This window comes from Nycticebus coucang, chromosome 10 (genome assembly GCF_027406575.1).
Source record: "Nycticebus coucang isolate mNycCou1 chromosome 10, mNycCou1.pri, whole genome shotgun sequence".
Lineage (NCBI taxonomy): Eukaryota > Metazoa > Chordata > Mammalia > Primates > Lorisidae > Nycticebus > Nycticebus coucang.
In genome coordinates, this window is record NC_069789.1 from 109743824 (window position 1) to 109761278 (window position 17455).

General features: G+C 42.4%; 1 protein-coding gene, 1 non-coding gene and 1 pseudogene across 2 annotated transcripts; 2 read left to right on the forward strand and 1 right to left on the reverse strand.

Moving 5' to 3' along the window:
* Positions 1-1182: 1182 nt before the first annotated feature.
* Positions 1183-2762, reverse strand: LOC128597569 (importin subunit alpha-1-like; annotated as a pseudogene).
* A 2990-nt stretch (positions 2763-5752) lies between these two features.
* LOC128597571 (40S ribosomal protein S24-like) lies at positions 5753-6209 on the forward strand. The gene has a single exon (XM_053608044.1). It carries the CDS (start codon positions 5755-5757, stop codon positions 6073-6075), a length of 321 nt encoding a protein of 106 aa, XP_053464019.1. The 5' UTR covers positions 5753-5754; the 3' UTR covers positions 6076-6209.
* Positions 6210-15256: 9047 nt separating this feature from the next.
* Positions 15257-15464, forward strand: LOC128597755 (small nucleolar RNA U3). The gene has a single exon (XR_008383327.1). It is a non-coding gene; the product is annotated as a small nucleolar RNA U3 (small nucleolar RNA).
* The last annotated feature ends 1991 nt before the right edge of the window (positions 15465-17455 follow it).

A 17455-nucleotide genomic window follows, 5' to 3' on the forward strand; every position in this document is an offset into this window, starting at 1 on the left:
ATCTCTATATCTCCAAAAGTGTCAACCTATCACAGCATCAATTCAAAGCCCCAAATCTCATCTACAACTTATCAGCTTATGAATCCCAACTCTCACAATTTAAATATATTTATGTGATCTGTTCTTACCACAGAAACCACATCAAAGCAATAATAATTATAAGAAAGACAGAAGGAAACTTTTGAGAGGTGATGGATGCATTTATGGGCTTGATGGTGGTAATGGTTGCATAAATGTATACTTATTCCTAACCCCTTGAAATATGTACATTAGATATGTATAGCCTTTATACATCATTCATAGCTTACTAACATGGTTTAAAATGTTTTTTTCTGCCTTCATGATTTTCTTTTTTGCTGTCAGAGATTTTCTTTCTCTTTCACTTTTTTTTTTATTAATGTGGAAAACATGGTTTATTGATTTTTGAATGTTAAATTAGTATCTTAAATCATTGTGGTTATGATGCATTATATACACTTATACACACAAATATAAATTGCCTATATTGCTAAATTTGCGTTTTCAATATTTAGCTTCAAATACATGCACTTATTTTCATGAGAGATATTGATTCATTTATCTTTATTTCTTGTGATGTCCATGTCAGGTTTTGGTTAAGTTAATTTGCTGGGAAAGTCTTCTTGCTTTTCTATTCTCTGGATGAATTTGTACATGAATGTTATTACTTTCTTACATTTTTGCAAGTCCGCTGTAAACTGTCTTGGGCTAGTGGTTTTCAGGGGAAGTTTTGAGAGTATATTAAAATTTTTTTTATAGTAGAGTGTATAGGAGTATGTATGTTCCATTTTTTAATTAGTCTTGGTAATTATTATAGCCTGTATAAATAATAGTAATACACTTTTACATTATTGGAAATTTGTTTTATTCTTTAAAAAATATTTCATTATTTTAATTTTAATTAATTTATTTTTTAAGGGTAGACTTTAATCTTTATTTACAGGACACTGCAAGATATGAAATTCCACATAGAAATAAGAAACCCTTTCAGAGGATAGGCTCCATACAGTATGTATGTACGGTTTGGAACTGTTCAAGTATAGTTTTGTTGTAAGAAGTGCTACAATAACAAACCACATTTAAAACGAGTTTGTAGTAGAGAAATAGTAAGACAAACTTATACCAAATGCAGTACATGACAACTTTGTGCCTCAGCTATACAATCTAAAAGTTAAAAGTCCCAGGAGTCCCATCCTGAACTTGGAACGTATAGCCTTCAGAGGTAGTTTCTGGTACTACATTTTGATCCTCCTCTTCCTCTACAGAGAAATACTTCTCAATCAAGTTTAATGAAGCCTTGTACACAGACTCATTTTCATGGTTTTGTAGAGCTTCAATTTCATCCAAACTTCCACATTCTTCAATCATTATACTAAGTTTCTCGTTTCACCTAGTTTTTCAGCAGCCTGAAATATTTGAAATGGCATCCAGAATAACCAGAATAATTTTGGTATCTTTTGCAGTTAAGAGGTTCATCGACGGTTCCATTATGCCACAATGAACGAGGTATACAATCTGTTCAACTGTTCCACCACTTGTATAGTTGGTCACAGCCCATACAGCTTCCTTTTGTGTCTTAAAGTCTGCCTTAGAGAGAACACCAACAAGTAATGGGACTAGTCAATGATTCACAACTTGCTGTATCTGGTCCTGATGGCCAGCTGTGATGTTTGACATTGTCCATATAGCTTCCTTTTGAATGTTAGTTTTGGGGTTGTTCAGCAGGCTGGGAAAGACGGTAAGTGCTCCTGCATCAATTACAACCTGAGTCTGTTCATCTGTCCCAGTGACAATATTCCCTATGGCTCTTAGTGCAGGAGTCACAATTGGCAATTCAGTACTCCCAAAAGCTTCACAAGTTGGGGCACAACTCCTGTTTTCACAACCATTTCAATCCATTCATTTGGACCATCGGTAAGGTAAGAAATAGCCCAGCAAGTACCTGCTAATACCTCTGGATCATCGCGATGCAGGAGATGCACTAAAGTAGGAAGAATCTGTTCCACAGCATCTAAGGGGGTGCAGGATTCTTGTTGCAACAAAGGTTTGAAAGTGTCCAGGTAAGATTATGTAAGTAACCACATGATAAAGATGACATATCAGGAATAGCTAGAAGAGCCAACAGTGGGTCAACTGCACCATACTTAATAACCAAGTCTCAGAAAACTGAATCATCACCTGCGATGTTTCCTAGAGCCCACATAGCTTGTTCACTGATAGGAGCATGGGAGAGGCCAACAGAGAAATGAATGCTGGAGTAGCACCTCCATCTACCACAGCTTTAGTCTGTTCTGATGTCCCAGAAGCAATGTTAGTGCCCAAGCAGATTCAAATTGAATGGGACTACAATCAGTTCTACCCAAGAAGGACACAAATTTTGGGATCAAACCAGCTCGGATTATATTGTTGATGGGAGGCTTTTTTTCTCTAGAAAGTAGTTTCCTGACAGCCTGAGTAGCTTGGAGCTGGTTTTCCATATTGGTGCTGTTTATACCTTTGACAATGTCATCCACAGACCAATTTACAGTACCCTGGTTGTTTCAGTTTTCCTGCAGTGGAGAAGTAGCATCATCAGGAAAAGAGCTTACATTTCTCCTTTTCAGCATCTGGTCATCTTTCTTAGCTTTCTTCAACTCCACATTAACTTCTATTCAGCGTCGCCTCATTTCTGTACTGTCTTTTCCCTTGTTCTTGAACCTGTTAAGTCGGGCAGCTGGTGAATTAGCATTCTCATTGGTGGACATGGTTATGAGACAAAAGGAGATAGCTGTACAGCTAGCTCAAGCTTCCACAGGAGGTGGTGCGGGACTCAGAAGATCTGGGTGGGCTGCCCTGGAAATGTCCACCGCAGCTCAGGCAGAACACGGTGTGGCCTATTTTAATTTTTAAAAAGAGTATGGTTTTGCTGTCCACAGGCTGAAATTGATGTCCTGGGCTCAAGCGATCCTCCTTCCTGGGCCTTCCAGAGTGCTACAATTACAGGGATGAGCCACCCTCCCCTGCTGCTTTGAGGGATGAGGTGGGTACAAGGTGCTGATCTAACTCCCAGGCTGGAGTATAGTGGTGAGATATAGCACATTGCAGCATGGACCTCCTGAGCTCAAGTGATGCTCCCACGTCAGCCTACCCTTGTACACTGCTGTCTAATTCTTAAACTATTTTGTGGATATGGGGTCTTGATAAGTTGCTCAGGTTGGTCTCACATTCAAGTGATCCTCCCCCACGTCCCGCCCAAATTGTTGGCAGTACAGGCCTAAGCCGCCTCGCCTTTCACGGATTCCAGCTAAGAGCCTTCACACACGAGCCACCACATTCCCCTCACAGATTCCTACAGTGGCAGATTCCAGAGCAGTTTGCGGAAGCTGAAATCTAACGGTAAAGTGTATTTCAGCTAACTCCTGCCGCAGAAGTACATAGCTCCTCCTACTTTTGGCTTCCCTTCCACTTCCGCTTCTGCTCCTTGCCTCAGCTGCCCCGCCTCCCCGGGTACTGCGTAGACTCAGTAGAAACCGGAAGGGCACGGAGTCCCTGGTTCTGGTCTGGCAGGCTTTCCTTCTGGCTCCCCAGAGAGCTCATTTCAACAACTTTGGGGAGAGGGGATACCTTGAAAGAGCTGCCACTGGACAGCACGTTGGCTGTTGTTTTAGCTAGTGAGCCTTAATGTTTCAGAGTGGAAGAAACAATTGCCAGTCATCTTTTCCTAGTTCTACCTAACAGGTCACAGATCAGTACTGGGTTGGCGACCACTGGTTTAAATTACTAGAAAACAAACAACAAAGAACATTTTTCCTGCCCTTTGGATTACTGGCCTCAAGAATGAATGCAGATTTTAATTTCCAAAAAGGGAGGAGGTTTTAAAAAGACAACTTGTAAAACATTTCGTTCCTCCTTTTCATTCCTTTACCTGTGTTACCTGCTCCACAGGATGTAGAGATGCCATGAACATGTTACAATGGTCGTGAGCACCTTGAGTCACCACAAAGATGACATTGGCCACTCTTGGGGCAATAGCTTTGTTCCTGCTCGTGATGAAATACGGATAGGGAAGGAACATGAAGGTCCTTTCTGCTGTGATGGAAATAGACTCTTATCTTGCTAGAATAGGTGATTGCACAGGTGTATACTGATGTGCAAATTCATCAAGCTGTTTATTAAATATGCACATTTTTGGCTTGGCATCCTTAGCACAGTGGTTATGGCGCTGGCCACATGCACCAAAGATGGCGGGTTCAAACCAGCCTGGGCCAGCAAAACAAGAATGACAACTGCAACAAAAAAATTAGCTGGCGTTGTGGCGGGCACCTGTAGTCCGAGCTACTTGGGAGGCTGAGGGCAAGAGACTCTCTTAAGCTCAAGAGTTGGAGATTGCTGTGAGCTGACGCCACAGCACTCTACCAAGGGTGACATAGACTCTGTGTCAAAAAAAGATAAATATGCACATTTTATAGTATGTGAACTACTACTTAATGTAAATGAGATTAAAAACACAACCATATTGTTTAGGAATGCATATAAAATGGTGAAAGTATAAAGAAAACAAGGACACTATTGCTACAAATATGATGATTACAGTTGTCTTTAGGCAGATTGGAGGAAATGTGACTTAGAAAGGATGCTCAGGGCCTCCAGAAGGTCAGCAACATTCTAGCTCTGAGTCTGGACTGTGTTTGCACTACACATATGTTCAATTTGTGAATATTCGATAGACTGTGCCTTGTGGTACTTTACAACTGTGTTAAGGAAAAGACATTGTTAATCTAGTTCTTTTTTTCAAAAGTTAAGGAAAAATCCCATTATCCATATGATACCAATACTAATAATCAATAGTAATAACTTATCAACATCCATAATGAGTATCAATACTAATAATCAATAAGACCCAGAAAAACATTTTAATAAATATCATTTACTTTAAAATATTAAATCCTCTACCATGACTTGGCTATTATGAACTGAGCTGCAATGAAAAATCTGGTGCAAATATCTTTTTTGCAAAGTGATTTTTAGTCTTTTGGATATTTGCCCACTAGAGGAATTGTAAGATCCAATGGCAGGTCAATTTTTAGATCCCTAAGAGTTCTCCAGATTTCTTTCCAAAAAGGAACATATTAACTTGCATTACCACCAGCAGTGGAGAAGTGTTCCCTTTTCTCCACATCCACACCAACATCCGTAGTTTTGGGATTTTGTTATGTGGGCTACTCCTACTGGAGTTAGATGGTATCTCAAAGTGGTTTTGATTTTCATTTCTCTGATGATTAAAGATGATGAGCATTTTTTCATGTGTCTGTAGACCATGCGCCTGTCTTCTTTGGAGAAGCTTTTGTTCAGATCTCTTGCCCATAGTGAAATGGGATCACTTGTTCTTTTCTTCTTAGTAAGTTTGAATTCTCTGTGGATTCTGGTTATCTGACCTTTGTCGGAAATATAACCTGCAAATATCCTTTCCCATTCTGAGGGCAGTCTACTTGCTTTACTTACTGTGTTTTTGGCAGTGCAGAAGCTTTTTAGTTTGATTAGATCCCAGTAATGTATTTTTGGTATTGCTTCAATTGCCCTGGGGGTCCTCTTCATAAAGTTTCAATTCGTAATAGCCAAGTCATAGAAGAAGCCCAAGTGCCCATCAATCCATGAATGGATTAATAAATTGTGGAATATGTATACCATGGAATACTATGCAGCTTAAAAAAGGGTGGAGAGCTCTTCCTCCCTGGCTGCCGGAGCATGACCACCATCATGAATGACACAGTAACTATCCGGACCAGGAAGTTCATGACTAACCGACTACTTCAGAGGAAACAAATAGTCATTGATGTCCTTCACCCTGGGAAGGCAACAGTACCAAAGACAGAAATTAGAGAAAAACTAGCCAAAGTGTGCAAGACCACACCTGATGTCATCTTCGTATTTGGATTCAGAACTCACTTTGGTGGTGGGAAAACAATGGGCTTTGGCATGATTTACGATTCTTTGGATTATGCAAAGAAAAATGAACCCAAACATAGACTTGCAAGGCATGGCCTGTATGAGAAGAAAAAGACATCAAGAAAGCAGTGAAAGGAACGCAAGAACAGAATGAAGAAAGTCAGGGGGACTGCAAAGGCTAATGTTGGTGCTGGCAAAAAGGCAAAGGACTAAAGACTCTACAGGGATGTTATCTGCAGCCATTGTATAGATTTTTCACAAGAGGATTAATAAATACTTTTCATGTGTCTGGTTGTTTGAAATATATTTACAGTTTCCTGAGGGTATATATAAAAAAAAAGGATGGAGATTTTACCTCTTTTATGTTTACATGGAGGGGCCTGGAACATATTCTCCTTAGTAAAGTATCTCAAGAATGGAAGAAAAAGTATCCAATGTAGTCAGTACTTCTATGAAACCAACTTATATTTACTCACACTTTTTTATGAAAGATAGAACACAACTATAGCCCAGGATGAAGGAGACAAATGGAGTGGGAAGGGTGGGGAGGGAAGAGGTTTGATAGAGGAAGAGTAAACGGTGGGACCACACCTATGGAGCATATTGCAAAGGTACATGTCAAATCTATCAAGTGTAGAACATAAATGTCTTAACACAATAATCAAGTAAATGAGGCAAAAGGCTATATTAATTAGTTTGATGTAAGCACATCAAGTTGCATAAAAAAAATCAACACATTGTACCCACGTATGCATAAATGTATTCATGATCTATGTGTATATGTCTTAAAAAAATTAAAATATCGGGAGGCGCCTGTGGCTCAGTGAGTAGGGCGCCGGCCCCATATGCTGAGGGTGGCGGGTTCAAACCCAGCCCCGGCCAAACTGCAACAAAAAAATAGCCGGGCGTTGTGGCGGGCGCCTGTAGTCCCAGCTGCTCAGGAGGCTGAGGCAAGAGAATCGCGTAAGCCCGAGAGTTAGAGGTTGCTGTGAGCCGTGTGACGCCACGGCACTCTACCCGAGGGCGGTACAGTGAGACTCTGTCTCTACAAAAAAAAAAAAAAAAAAAAAAAAAAAATTAAAATATTAAATCTTCTATAACTTAAATGTTAGCTACTGAATCTTTACAACTAATATCATATTTAATGTCAAAAGTTCATGGTGGCGCCTGTAGCTCACGCAGCTAAGGGGCCATACACCAAAGCTGGTGGTTTGAATCCAGCCCAGGCCTGCCAAACAATGACAGCTACAACCAAAAAATAGCCAGGTGTTGTGGCAGGTGCCTGTCGTCCCAGCTACTTGGGAGGCTGAGACAAGAGAATTGCTTAAACCCAGGAGTTTGAGGTTGCTGTGAGCTGTGATGTCACAGCACTCTACCCAGGGCAATAGCTTGAGGCTCTGCCTCGAAAAAGAAAAGTTTATGTAACTTGTTCAGTAATGAAGCACACACATGTGTCATTGTTATTTCTGCTAAACAGTCCCCTAAATATCCTCACCTACATAGAACAAAAAAGTAAAACATAATGGGTTTTACAATTGGGCTATTTCAAGAAAACTATCATTATTTGCAGGTAATATATTTCCTTATACAGAAAGCAGAATCCGCAGACACGCATGCAGAATAATGCAAACGCCCAGTAGGATTTCTGGATACACTATCAGTATGTAACTTCAATATAGTACTGGACACTAGCCCTCAGCAGAACATTTTTGACATGATCCGAAGGGAATTTGAAAGACTTATCCCACTTTATTGGAAGATCCGTAAAAAAACTAAAATAAAAGAAGAAGTAGATTGGTCATTGAATAAGAGGGATCCATATGACAAGGATATTGGTCTTGTTAGGCCTAGGCTATAATAGAAAAATACTAGTTAACGCCTGACAAATTCCTGGGCTGCAAGTCCTCAACAAAATGGAGTAAGTCCAGTTCACTCCCAAGATAGATGAAAAAGTACTCGCTAACTTCTTGCTTGACTAACTCCTGGGCCTGGGAAATGAACCGACTGTCCCCAGACTGACCTTTAGACAGTACCAGGTGAAGAGAGTACTGAGACAAAGATGTATGGAGGGAAAGTACTGGAACTAAAATGTATGGGAAAATATTAAAACAAAGATGTGTGATGTATAATTAACTAACCGCAAAATTCTGCTTCTGCACAATGCTTGCTTGCTACGTCCACCTGAATGCACCTGGACAGCCTGTGTGCCAACCAGGATGCAGACCAAGCCTTAAAAACCTGACCCCTTAAGCACTCGGGGCTGCTCTCAGAAACCCCATGTCAGGACACACAGAGACAGTCGCCAGCTGGCTCTTCAATAAAAGGACTCCGCTGTAAATTTAGCTTGTTTGGCAGTGTGGTCTTTGTGGAACTCCTGGGCACAACAGTCTCTAGTAAATAATTCTGTTAACTATCAACATTCACCATCACTGAGCATGCAAGAACTGAGAGGATATCACTCCTCTGAACATCACAAAGAACTTGTGAAATATTATTTTACCCATAAAAGATAAACAAATAATGGTAAAAGGACCGTCCTGAAGCATCACATTGATTTAATCATAGACATACAAAACCATGATTTACTGGAAGTTGAGTCAAAGACCTCATTGTAAGTGCTAAAACAATGACAATATAGAAATTACAAGAGTAAATAGATTTGGAGAGAAATAGGGAAAGGAAAAGGTAGTGTAAGAACAAAAATCTCCACTCTGGGAGGACAAGGTGGATGGATTGCCTGAGCTCGAGAGTCTGAGACCAGCCTGAGCAAGATTAAGACCCTGTCTAGAAATATCCAGGTGTTGTGGAGGGCACCTGTCATCCCAGCTACTTGGGAAGCTGAGGCAAGAGGATCTCTTGAGAGCAAGAGTTTGAGTTTGCTGTGAGCATTGACTCCATAGTGCTCTACTGAGGGAGACAGAGTGAGATTCTGTCTCAAAAAACAAAACAACCCGTTCCCCCCAATCTCACATTTTACTCCTGAGAGGGGGAGTGAATAGGATCTAAACTGACTTATTAAAAATAATACACCTGAAGTATTTAAGGAAACATCAAGAAACATCCACCAGTCCTGGGCAGTAGCAGGAAAGAAAGAGGAAGTGGGACCACAGGAAGTGCATCATTACTCAGAGCAGAGACTCAGAATTAGGGTAGAAGCACTTCCGGAAGTGAGGAATGCAGTCATTTTTGTAGTCTGTGCTATCTTGTCCCCAGGACAGTTCAAGCAGACAAATTTGGGAATGGCCTGAGGGGTGTGTGGAGCTGGTAGGGCCATGAGAACAGCGTGATGTCACACTGTTCCAGTATCTCCATCACCTACCCCAACTCCAGGTAGTGACTGTGTCCTTAACAGTGAAACACCAGAGCTCAGGGTGAAGCATGAATATGAAAGATGGCATCACTGTGACCCTGGGGGGAGCAGAACTTGGAAATGAGAATCCACATTGCACCCCCTGGTGAGGCCATCCCAGGGCAGTGCTGAGAAGGTCTTGTCTACCTCCTATACCGCTTCGGGCACAGAGCTCACTGCAGTGGCCTTGGGAAACTTTTCCTTCCAGCTGCACCTGGTGCTGATTAGTTCATGTCTGAATAATCCCCAGGACCTGCTGACTTGTCCTGGAACAAATATTTACAGCTTTTCCCGGGTGTATCAGGGTCCCTCTGCAGAAGTGCCTCCAGTGACATGGTAATTGCAGCTCCAGGGAATGAGGTCTTGGAATCACAAGACCCATAACTATGTGGGCTTGAGATGGCTGGTGTCTACTGATGGCCATGGTCCTGCTGCCAGTTCCAGCCGTGAGCTCTTCCCGGTGAGTGTTTTGTGATGGCTCAGACCCCAGACACTCAGAGGCATGTGAGGACAGATGTTTCCCTCAGGCCTCAGCACAGCTTCACCTAAGCTCTGGGCTGCTTCTGAGCTGAGGGGAGAAGGGGGGTGTGAGGACAGATACCCCACAGCAGGCAGGGAGCAGTCAAGGGTACCCAGTTTCCGAGGGGCGTACAAAGCTGGGGCTGGGGTCAGCCTGGGAGGGAGGGGCCTGTGCCCTCCCCTATTCTTTCCTCTTAGGGCAGCGCTGGGCATCACCTGGACTCCTGACAACTGAATTTGGAGAAGTTCAGACATTTTGGTATTTAGAGTTCGGGGAAAATGTTCAGGCTCTTTGACTGTGTGTGGTCCCTGCTCTCTGCACACACATGTCACCCAGACGTGCTCTGCCCGGGGTGACTCTCACAGGTGGGTTTCAGAACCTGAATGGCATCTGAGAAGCTGCATGGGTGTGGGTTCCCAAGGGGCTGTGACATCGTGTGCTTTTCTTCCCCACTGAAAGGCTCGTCCTCACACTGAGGGTCTAGCCATTGGAGCCAGGTGCAGTTTGTCACATTCCTGCCTCTGCCGCTACAGGCTGAGGGGTCGAGACGCCTGACTGGGTCTCAGCTTCCAGTCCAGGAGCCAGGGGTAGGGAAAGAGTGTCTCTGAACATCACACAGGTGACACTGCCCCCACAGCCTCTAGCAGAGGTGGTCTCAGTGCTCTCTTCTGGCTGACTCCAGGACATCAATTTGGAGCAAGACAGACATGCAGCTGGCAGCCACTGTCACCAAATGCTGCCTGTCTCTGTGTGACTGGAATGATTTCCCTCTCCCCTCTGGTGATGTTTGCAGGTTCTGGGGAGTGGTTTGAATAACCCCACTGTGTGTCTGGAGAGGGTGTGAAGAGACAGTGTCAGGCACATCCGATTCTCCAGGGTGTGCCCTGCTGCAGGAGTCTGTGGTCAATGAGCTGGTGTCACAGCATCAGGGACCTGCTCTGCCCTTCATGGAGACTGAGGGACCATGATAAGGGTTAAAATGATCTATGGACCTTCTCTGTTCATTTCCCCACCTTTGCTATATACACTGCTTTACTGAGGTATAAAGGATAAGTGTATCATTTGAGAATTCTTGGCACACTTCTATACTCATGCACTTATTGCCATTATCAAAATAGTGAACATTTTCACTACTCCTGCAAATTCCCTGTGTCCCCCACCCCCCAAGGCTACTACTGAGATGCTTTCTGTTACTCTAGATGATTTTGAAGAATGACTTTTAGAATGTTATACATCAGGGCATCATTTTCTATCCACGTAAAATAAGAATATTATCTGACAGTGGACATCCATATTAACATACACGGCAGTCCTGCACCCAGACTTAAAGGCCAACACACAGAAAGTCATCAATAACCTGTATCAACTGGTATTCTCGCTGAATGGACCGTGAGCTATTTGTTGGGAAATGGGTTAGAAACCCCAAAGGTGGCAGCCCTGTTCCATCCCACCCTTCTTTACCTGCGTTTCCATCCTCCTGTCCCCTGTCCACCCCTCTCATCCTGCTTCCTCCTCTGGGACTGGGTCCCTCCCAATTCCATCCTTCTGCCTTGCTATTGTCGTGTACCTCTTCAGGATACACGAATTTTTCCTGCACTTTGCAGCCAGAAGTTTCCAATCTGACTGTGTCCGACACCAATGTCTGACCTGTCTCTCCCAGTCTCATTCTATTTCCATCTCCGTATTCATCTCTAACTGCTGTCCACCTCTGTGGCACTTGCAGTGCTCAAGGTTTGTGGTTGGCCGTTTGTTTGTTTTTTCCTTGTGATTTTTCCTGGTGTCAGTTTAAAAAGTGCTTCATAAAGAGAAAAACCAAGCACTTGGAGGAAAGCTAACCAGCAGACACCTTGGGTGGCACCTCAGAAATTATTCCTCTCTAGCAGAACAGAGTGGCTAAGGGAGGACCCTCAGGCCCTGCTTTACAGGGTCCAGCTCCCTCACCTGCCACTGGGGAGTTGTGAGACTTTGGGTCAAACACTTGACTTCTCCCTGTTCCATTGTTATCATCTGCCAGATGAGAATGATATTCACTATATTTACCTCCCTGGCTTATCAGGGAATTAATGAATGAGTTTATTTAAGATCCTGAGAGCAGCTGTGGCACAGAGTCAATTCTTAGTCTATTTCATGGCATGTATCATTACTTTTCTGGTTCATAAACAATGGGTTACAGTGGAGGTATCATTGTCAGCCTGGATCAAGTCTAGGATTTGGACCTGATGGAGCAGACCTGCGGTCATCTTATCAAAATGTGACTAGAAGGAAACTCTAACTCATCCAGTGTGTTTCAATTTGTGACTGAGGAGGGTTATTCCTCCTCATGTTCTACAGTCTTTGACCCTGGAAGTGCCTCAATGCTGGAGAAATGGAGGGTGGTCATATGGGCTAAGGTCCGTGAGAAGTTTTTAATTCAGTTTGGTTTTGTTTTCTTCAGGATCTCAGAATCCTGTCTTGATTATGGTGCCCACACTGTTACTCTACAGAAAACTCTCTTCTTGGTGGAAAGCAGGTAGATGAGGCTTGTTATACTTTGTACTGGCAAAAACAGTAGAAAGGGAACACGAATAGATCACAAAATGCAAAGGATGAGTCTGTGTCATTGCTGGACCTGGAAGTGGGACTGGGGCCATCTGGGGCAAAAACCAGTTATGTGTGTGTTCAGAGACCTGGCAGCCCTCCAAAGTCTGTCCCTTTGAATTTTATGAAAGCTCCATTATACAATCACACTTGTCTTGTGGTTGATCAACGCCCTGGTGTTTGGTGATTAGGTCGACCTTCATGCCCTCCCTTCTCTCTGAGCTCAGGAAGCGGAGCTGAATGTTTCAACACTCTAATCAAGAGGTCAGTCCCCCTGCCAGCCAGCCCGACCCTGAGGCTACCCAGGAGTCCACCAGTCATTCCATTGGGGCAAAAATACTCCTACCTCCCAGGAAATTCCAAAGGGTTTAGGCAGCCTGTGTCAGATCTTACATGACTCAGGCAATGACAATTTTTTTTTGCAGTTTTTGGCCGGGGCTGGGTTTGAACCCACCATCTCTGGTATATGGGGCCGGCACCCTACTCCTTTGAGCTGCAGGCAACGCCCATATCATTCAAGTATATACAATTCTCCAGCTTCTGTTTCTAAATATTTTATATCTAACTGGTTTTCAATATTTTGTCCAATTTTTATACTTTTTCATTAGGGGAATCTATTTTCTTTTTTTTTTTGTTGTTGTTTTTTGAGACAGTCTCACTATGTTACCCTCAATAGAGTGTAGTGGCATCCTCATACCTCAAACTCTTGGGCTTAAGTGAATCTCTTGCCTCAACCTCCCAAGTGGCTGGGACTACAGGTCCCCACCACAACACCCGGCTATTTTTTTTGTTGCAGTTGTCATTGTTGTTTAGCTGGCCCAGGCTGGGTTTGATCCTGCCAGCCTCATTGTATGTGGCTGGCACTGTAACCACTGTTCTATGGGCACTGTGCTGGAATCTATTTTCTTAAGCTTTGATATTTCTGTCATATTTAGTGATTTTTAAATTTTGAATGTTTATTATTTGATTGTAGAATTTTCACTTGGTTTCTTAGGTAGTTACTATTTCTCCTCACTTATTTTTCTTTATCCCCTTGATTACAGCTATAAAATCTGACTTAAGATCACTATCTGCTAATCCTCCCATCTGGACTACCTTGGGTTTACTCTCCATTGATTTTCACCTTGAATATGGGTCACATTTTCCTACTTGTTTATGTGTTTAGTAATTTAGCGTTGTGTCTTTGGATACTGTAGAGACTGAATCCAGTGATGTTTTCATGACAGAAACCCAGTAGCACAGATTATCACTCTTTCAGCAGACAGGTAATTTGGCTAATCTCGAACTCCATATTTCGAAGTCTCAGCCCAGTTACTTTAGGCTCCCATGAGCGGCTCAGCATCTGTCTGTGTATTCAGGCATCAGTCAGAGATGTGGATGAAAGTCACACCTAAAACTTATGGTTCGCCTGTTTAGCCTCTTTTCCCACCACTTTCCCCTTTGCACCCTCTGCACTTGTCCTCAAGTCTTTCCTTTTTTTTTTTTTTTTTTGTACCAATGGGACTATGGAAATCCATTTGGGCCTTAGTCACTTTTGGGGGCTTTCAATCACAGCTGTCCTCAGGATTAGAGTCATTTTAAAAAGTGGAGAACTCACCCTTCTTTCCCCAGTGTCAACCAACCCTCTAGACCTACCTGCTTCTGCTCACTCACTAGTGAACTCTGGTGAGCTGTATAGAGAATCATGTTTTATATTTTGTCCAGAGTCTCGGGTTATTATCTGCAGGAAAATTGGTTCAATTGGATTTTCTCAGCTGCACAGAAATTGTGCTTTATCACAGTGTTTTGCATGAAAGCTTTTCCCTTAACATTTCTTAAAGTTGTTACCTTTATCAATATTTTATTGGCTTTTTATTTTGAGTCAGTTAGAAAGCCTTTCCCCATGTCTGGGTCATAGAGGAATTCACCTGTATTTTTTCCTTTCCTTTCCCTTTCTCTCTCCCTTCCTCTCTCTTTCTCTCTTTCTTTCTTTCACAGAGTCTCACTTTGTCACCCTTGGCAGTGTCGTGGTGTCACACCTCACACCAACCTCAAACTCTTGGGCTTAAACGATTCTCCTGCCTCAGCCTCCCAAGTACCTGGGACAACAGGTACCCATCACAACGTCTGGCTGGTTATAGTTGTTGTTGTTTGGCAGGCCTAGGCTGGATTCAAACCCGCCAGCTTTGGTGTATGTGGCTGGCGCCCTAGCTATTGAGCTACAGTCACCAAGCCTATGTCTGGCTATTTTTAGAGATGAGGTCTTGCTTTGGCTCAGGCTTGTCTTGAACCTGTGAGCTCAGGCAATCCATCTGCCTCAGGCTCCAAAGTGTTGGGATTACAGGCATGAGCCACTGCACCTGGCCCATTTTTTTTTTTTTTTTTTTGTCACTTTGTCACCCTTGGTAGAGTGCTATGGAATCATAGCTCACAGCAACCTCAAACTCTTGGGCTCAAGTGATTCTCTTGCCTCAGCCTCCCACATAGCTTGGACTACAGGTGCCCGCCACAGCACTCAGCTATTTTTAGAGATGGGGTCTCGTTTTTGCAGAGGCTGGTCTTGAACCCGTGAGCTCAGGCAATCCACCAGCCTCTGCCTCCCAGAGTGCTAGGATTACAGGTGTGAACCATCGCTCCTGGCCTACCCATGTTTTTTTCTAATTCTTATAAGGATGGTTTCATTCTAAAAATTTAAATCCCGCTCTATTCTGTTTGTCTGTGTGGGTGCAGGTGCAACAATTTAAATGTGGAGACTCTGCAGTATGTTCTAGTATCTGGGGGAGCTGTTTCATAGCTTATAGTGCTTTTGTTATACCTTCCTAACTTTGCAGATTATTTTCCATTTTATTTGTAGTATCAACTCATCTGGTTTTAGAGAAAAGATTGTGAAGACTATACTTTCAGGGATCATTTCTATAGTTTGTTACTAGAGAAGTCTCTCTGAATGTGTAGAGCACGGGAAACCACCAGGAGGAGGTGCAGCTTTTCTCCTGAGCGTGAAGCCGCCTCTCGGTGTTGCTTATTGCCACTTGCCTTTGATGATGGTTCTTCTCTCCCTTTGTGGGGGTAAGAGGGAGAGAATGCAGTCTGAGTGATAAGAAAAAAATAAGAAAAAAAAGAGAAAAGATTATGGTTATATATTGGCCTATTAATGTTTATGTTAACTTATGGAGGACTGATGTCTTTATGATATTTTTATATTCTTCCCAGGAATGAGAGATGACTTCCATTGACAAGGACTACTTTTGTGTCCTATTGGGGTGTTTGACACTTTTCCTCATCAAGTTTTTCTGTTTCTTCCTAATTGTATTCCTAAACATTGTCTTTTGATTGGTTTTGTAGATAGGGTGTTCTATTTCGTCATAGAACTGATTATTATTTGTGCATATGAAAGCTATTATTTCTGTATATTAATTTTATAGATCACTACATTCCTAAATTATCATATTAACTGAGTTAATTTTTAACACCGATTCTCTAGCACTGTGTTATGATACCACTGTGTCATCTACAAAGAGTTTACTTGTGTCAGAGGTTTTATGCTAATTTATTTTCTCTTGTATAATTACATTGACTCATGATTACAGGACGATGGTAATTATTAATTCAAGCAGTGGTCTTCATTGCATATTTGTAAAGCAAAGCCTAAATGAAGCACTAGAATAGACATATGTAATCTTGCTAAGCAAATAGCCATCCACTCACGTATCTGAATATTTCATTAATTCATACTGTTGAGTTTTTCAAAGGTTTTGTTAGCATTAATGGAGACATCATATGAAGTTTCTCAATATCATCTATTGATAGATTTTACAATATTGAACTGCCCTCGTATTCCTGGCATATGTCTCACACGATCATGGTATATTAGCTTCTGAATGCCATGTTTCCAGTAAAACTGTTTTCTTTGACCAAGAATTATGAGGAAGAATGCTTTAAATTTCTAAACACAAGTAACTTATTTAGTCCTATATTTATTGCAGATTGCTGAAACACACATTTTGCAAGAGCATGAAGAAATCTGAGGAACAATCCACGCTTGAGATGTATGGTTATCTCAGAGGAGTAGGATGATAAATGAGACGGGGTGTAGATTACCTCTTTTTTCTAGTTAGTTTTACATTGTAAATTGCACATGAACTTTATGTACACCCTGTATATCTTTGTATTATTTTATTACTTCTTATATACATAAGCTTTAATTAAATAAGTTGGGAGAAAAATACACTAACTTAAACAAATAAAATCTCTGTATACAACCATAGAGCCGCTAATGCTACAACCCCTGATACCTGTTTCCACAGCACCCTGTGTATCCATCATCTATGGAATGATTTTCATTTCTCAGGTATTATATTTTATATATATGTCTCCCACTGTAGGCTCTGAGCCCTTAGGAACAGTGACCCAGGTCAGTTAATCTGTTTATATCCAAGGACTGAAAACCAAACACTGCACACAGGTTGTTTCAGACACACTGTGACATGACAGATAAAGCCTTCCTTGTTGATGGTGCCCTGGACATGTGCACTAAAGACTCCAGAAACAGATAAACACTTCAGTGTGAGTGTAAAAGAAACAGGCCAGGCTGGCCACTCTGAGTGGCAGCTCTGAGCTCAGCAGTGTAAATTCCCCTCCCTGTAAATGTAACTGCTGTCCTCACAAAGAAGAGTTAGTGAGGGCCCAGGAGGCCCTGTTAGAACTGAGAATATTGGAGCACATCTGGGACTGGTGCTGTTACTCTCAGTTCTAACTCTGTGACCTTCAGTTCTTTTCTTTTCCTTTTTGTTGAGATAGAGTCTCACTTCCTTGCCTCTGGTAGAGTTCCGTGGCATCATAGCTCACAGCAACCTCAACTCAACCTCAACCTCACTTTCGAGCTGAAGTGATCCTCTTGCCTCAGCTGGGACTACAGGTGCTCACCTCAACATCCATCTATTTTTAGAGATGGGATCTTGTACTTGCTAAGGCTGGTCTCTGACTCCTGAGTTCAGGCAATTTACCAACCTTGGCCTCCCAGAGTGCTGGGATTATAGGCGTGAGCCACTGTGCCTGGCCTTCACGCTCTTTTCTGAACGTCTTCCATG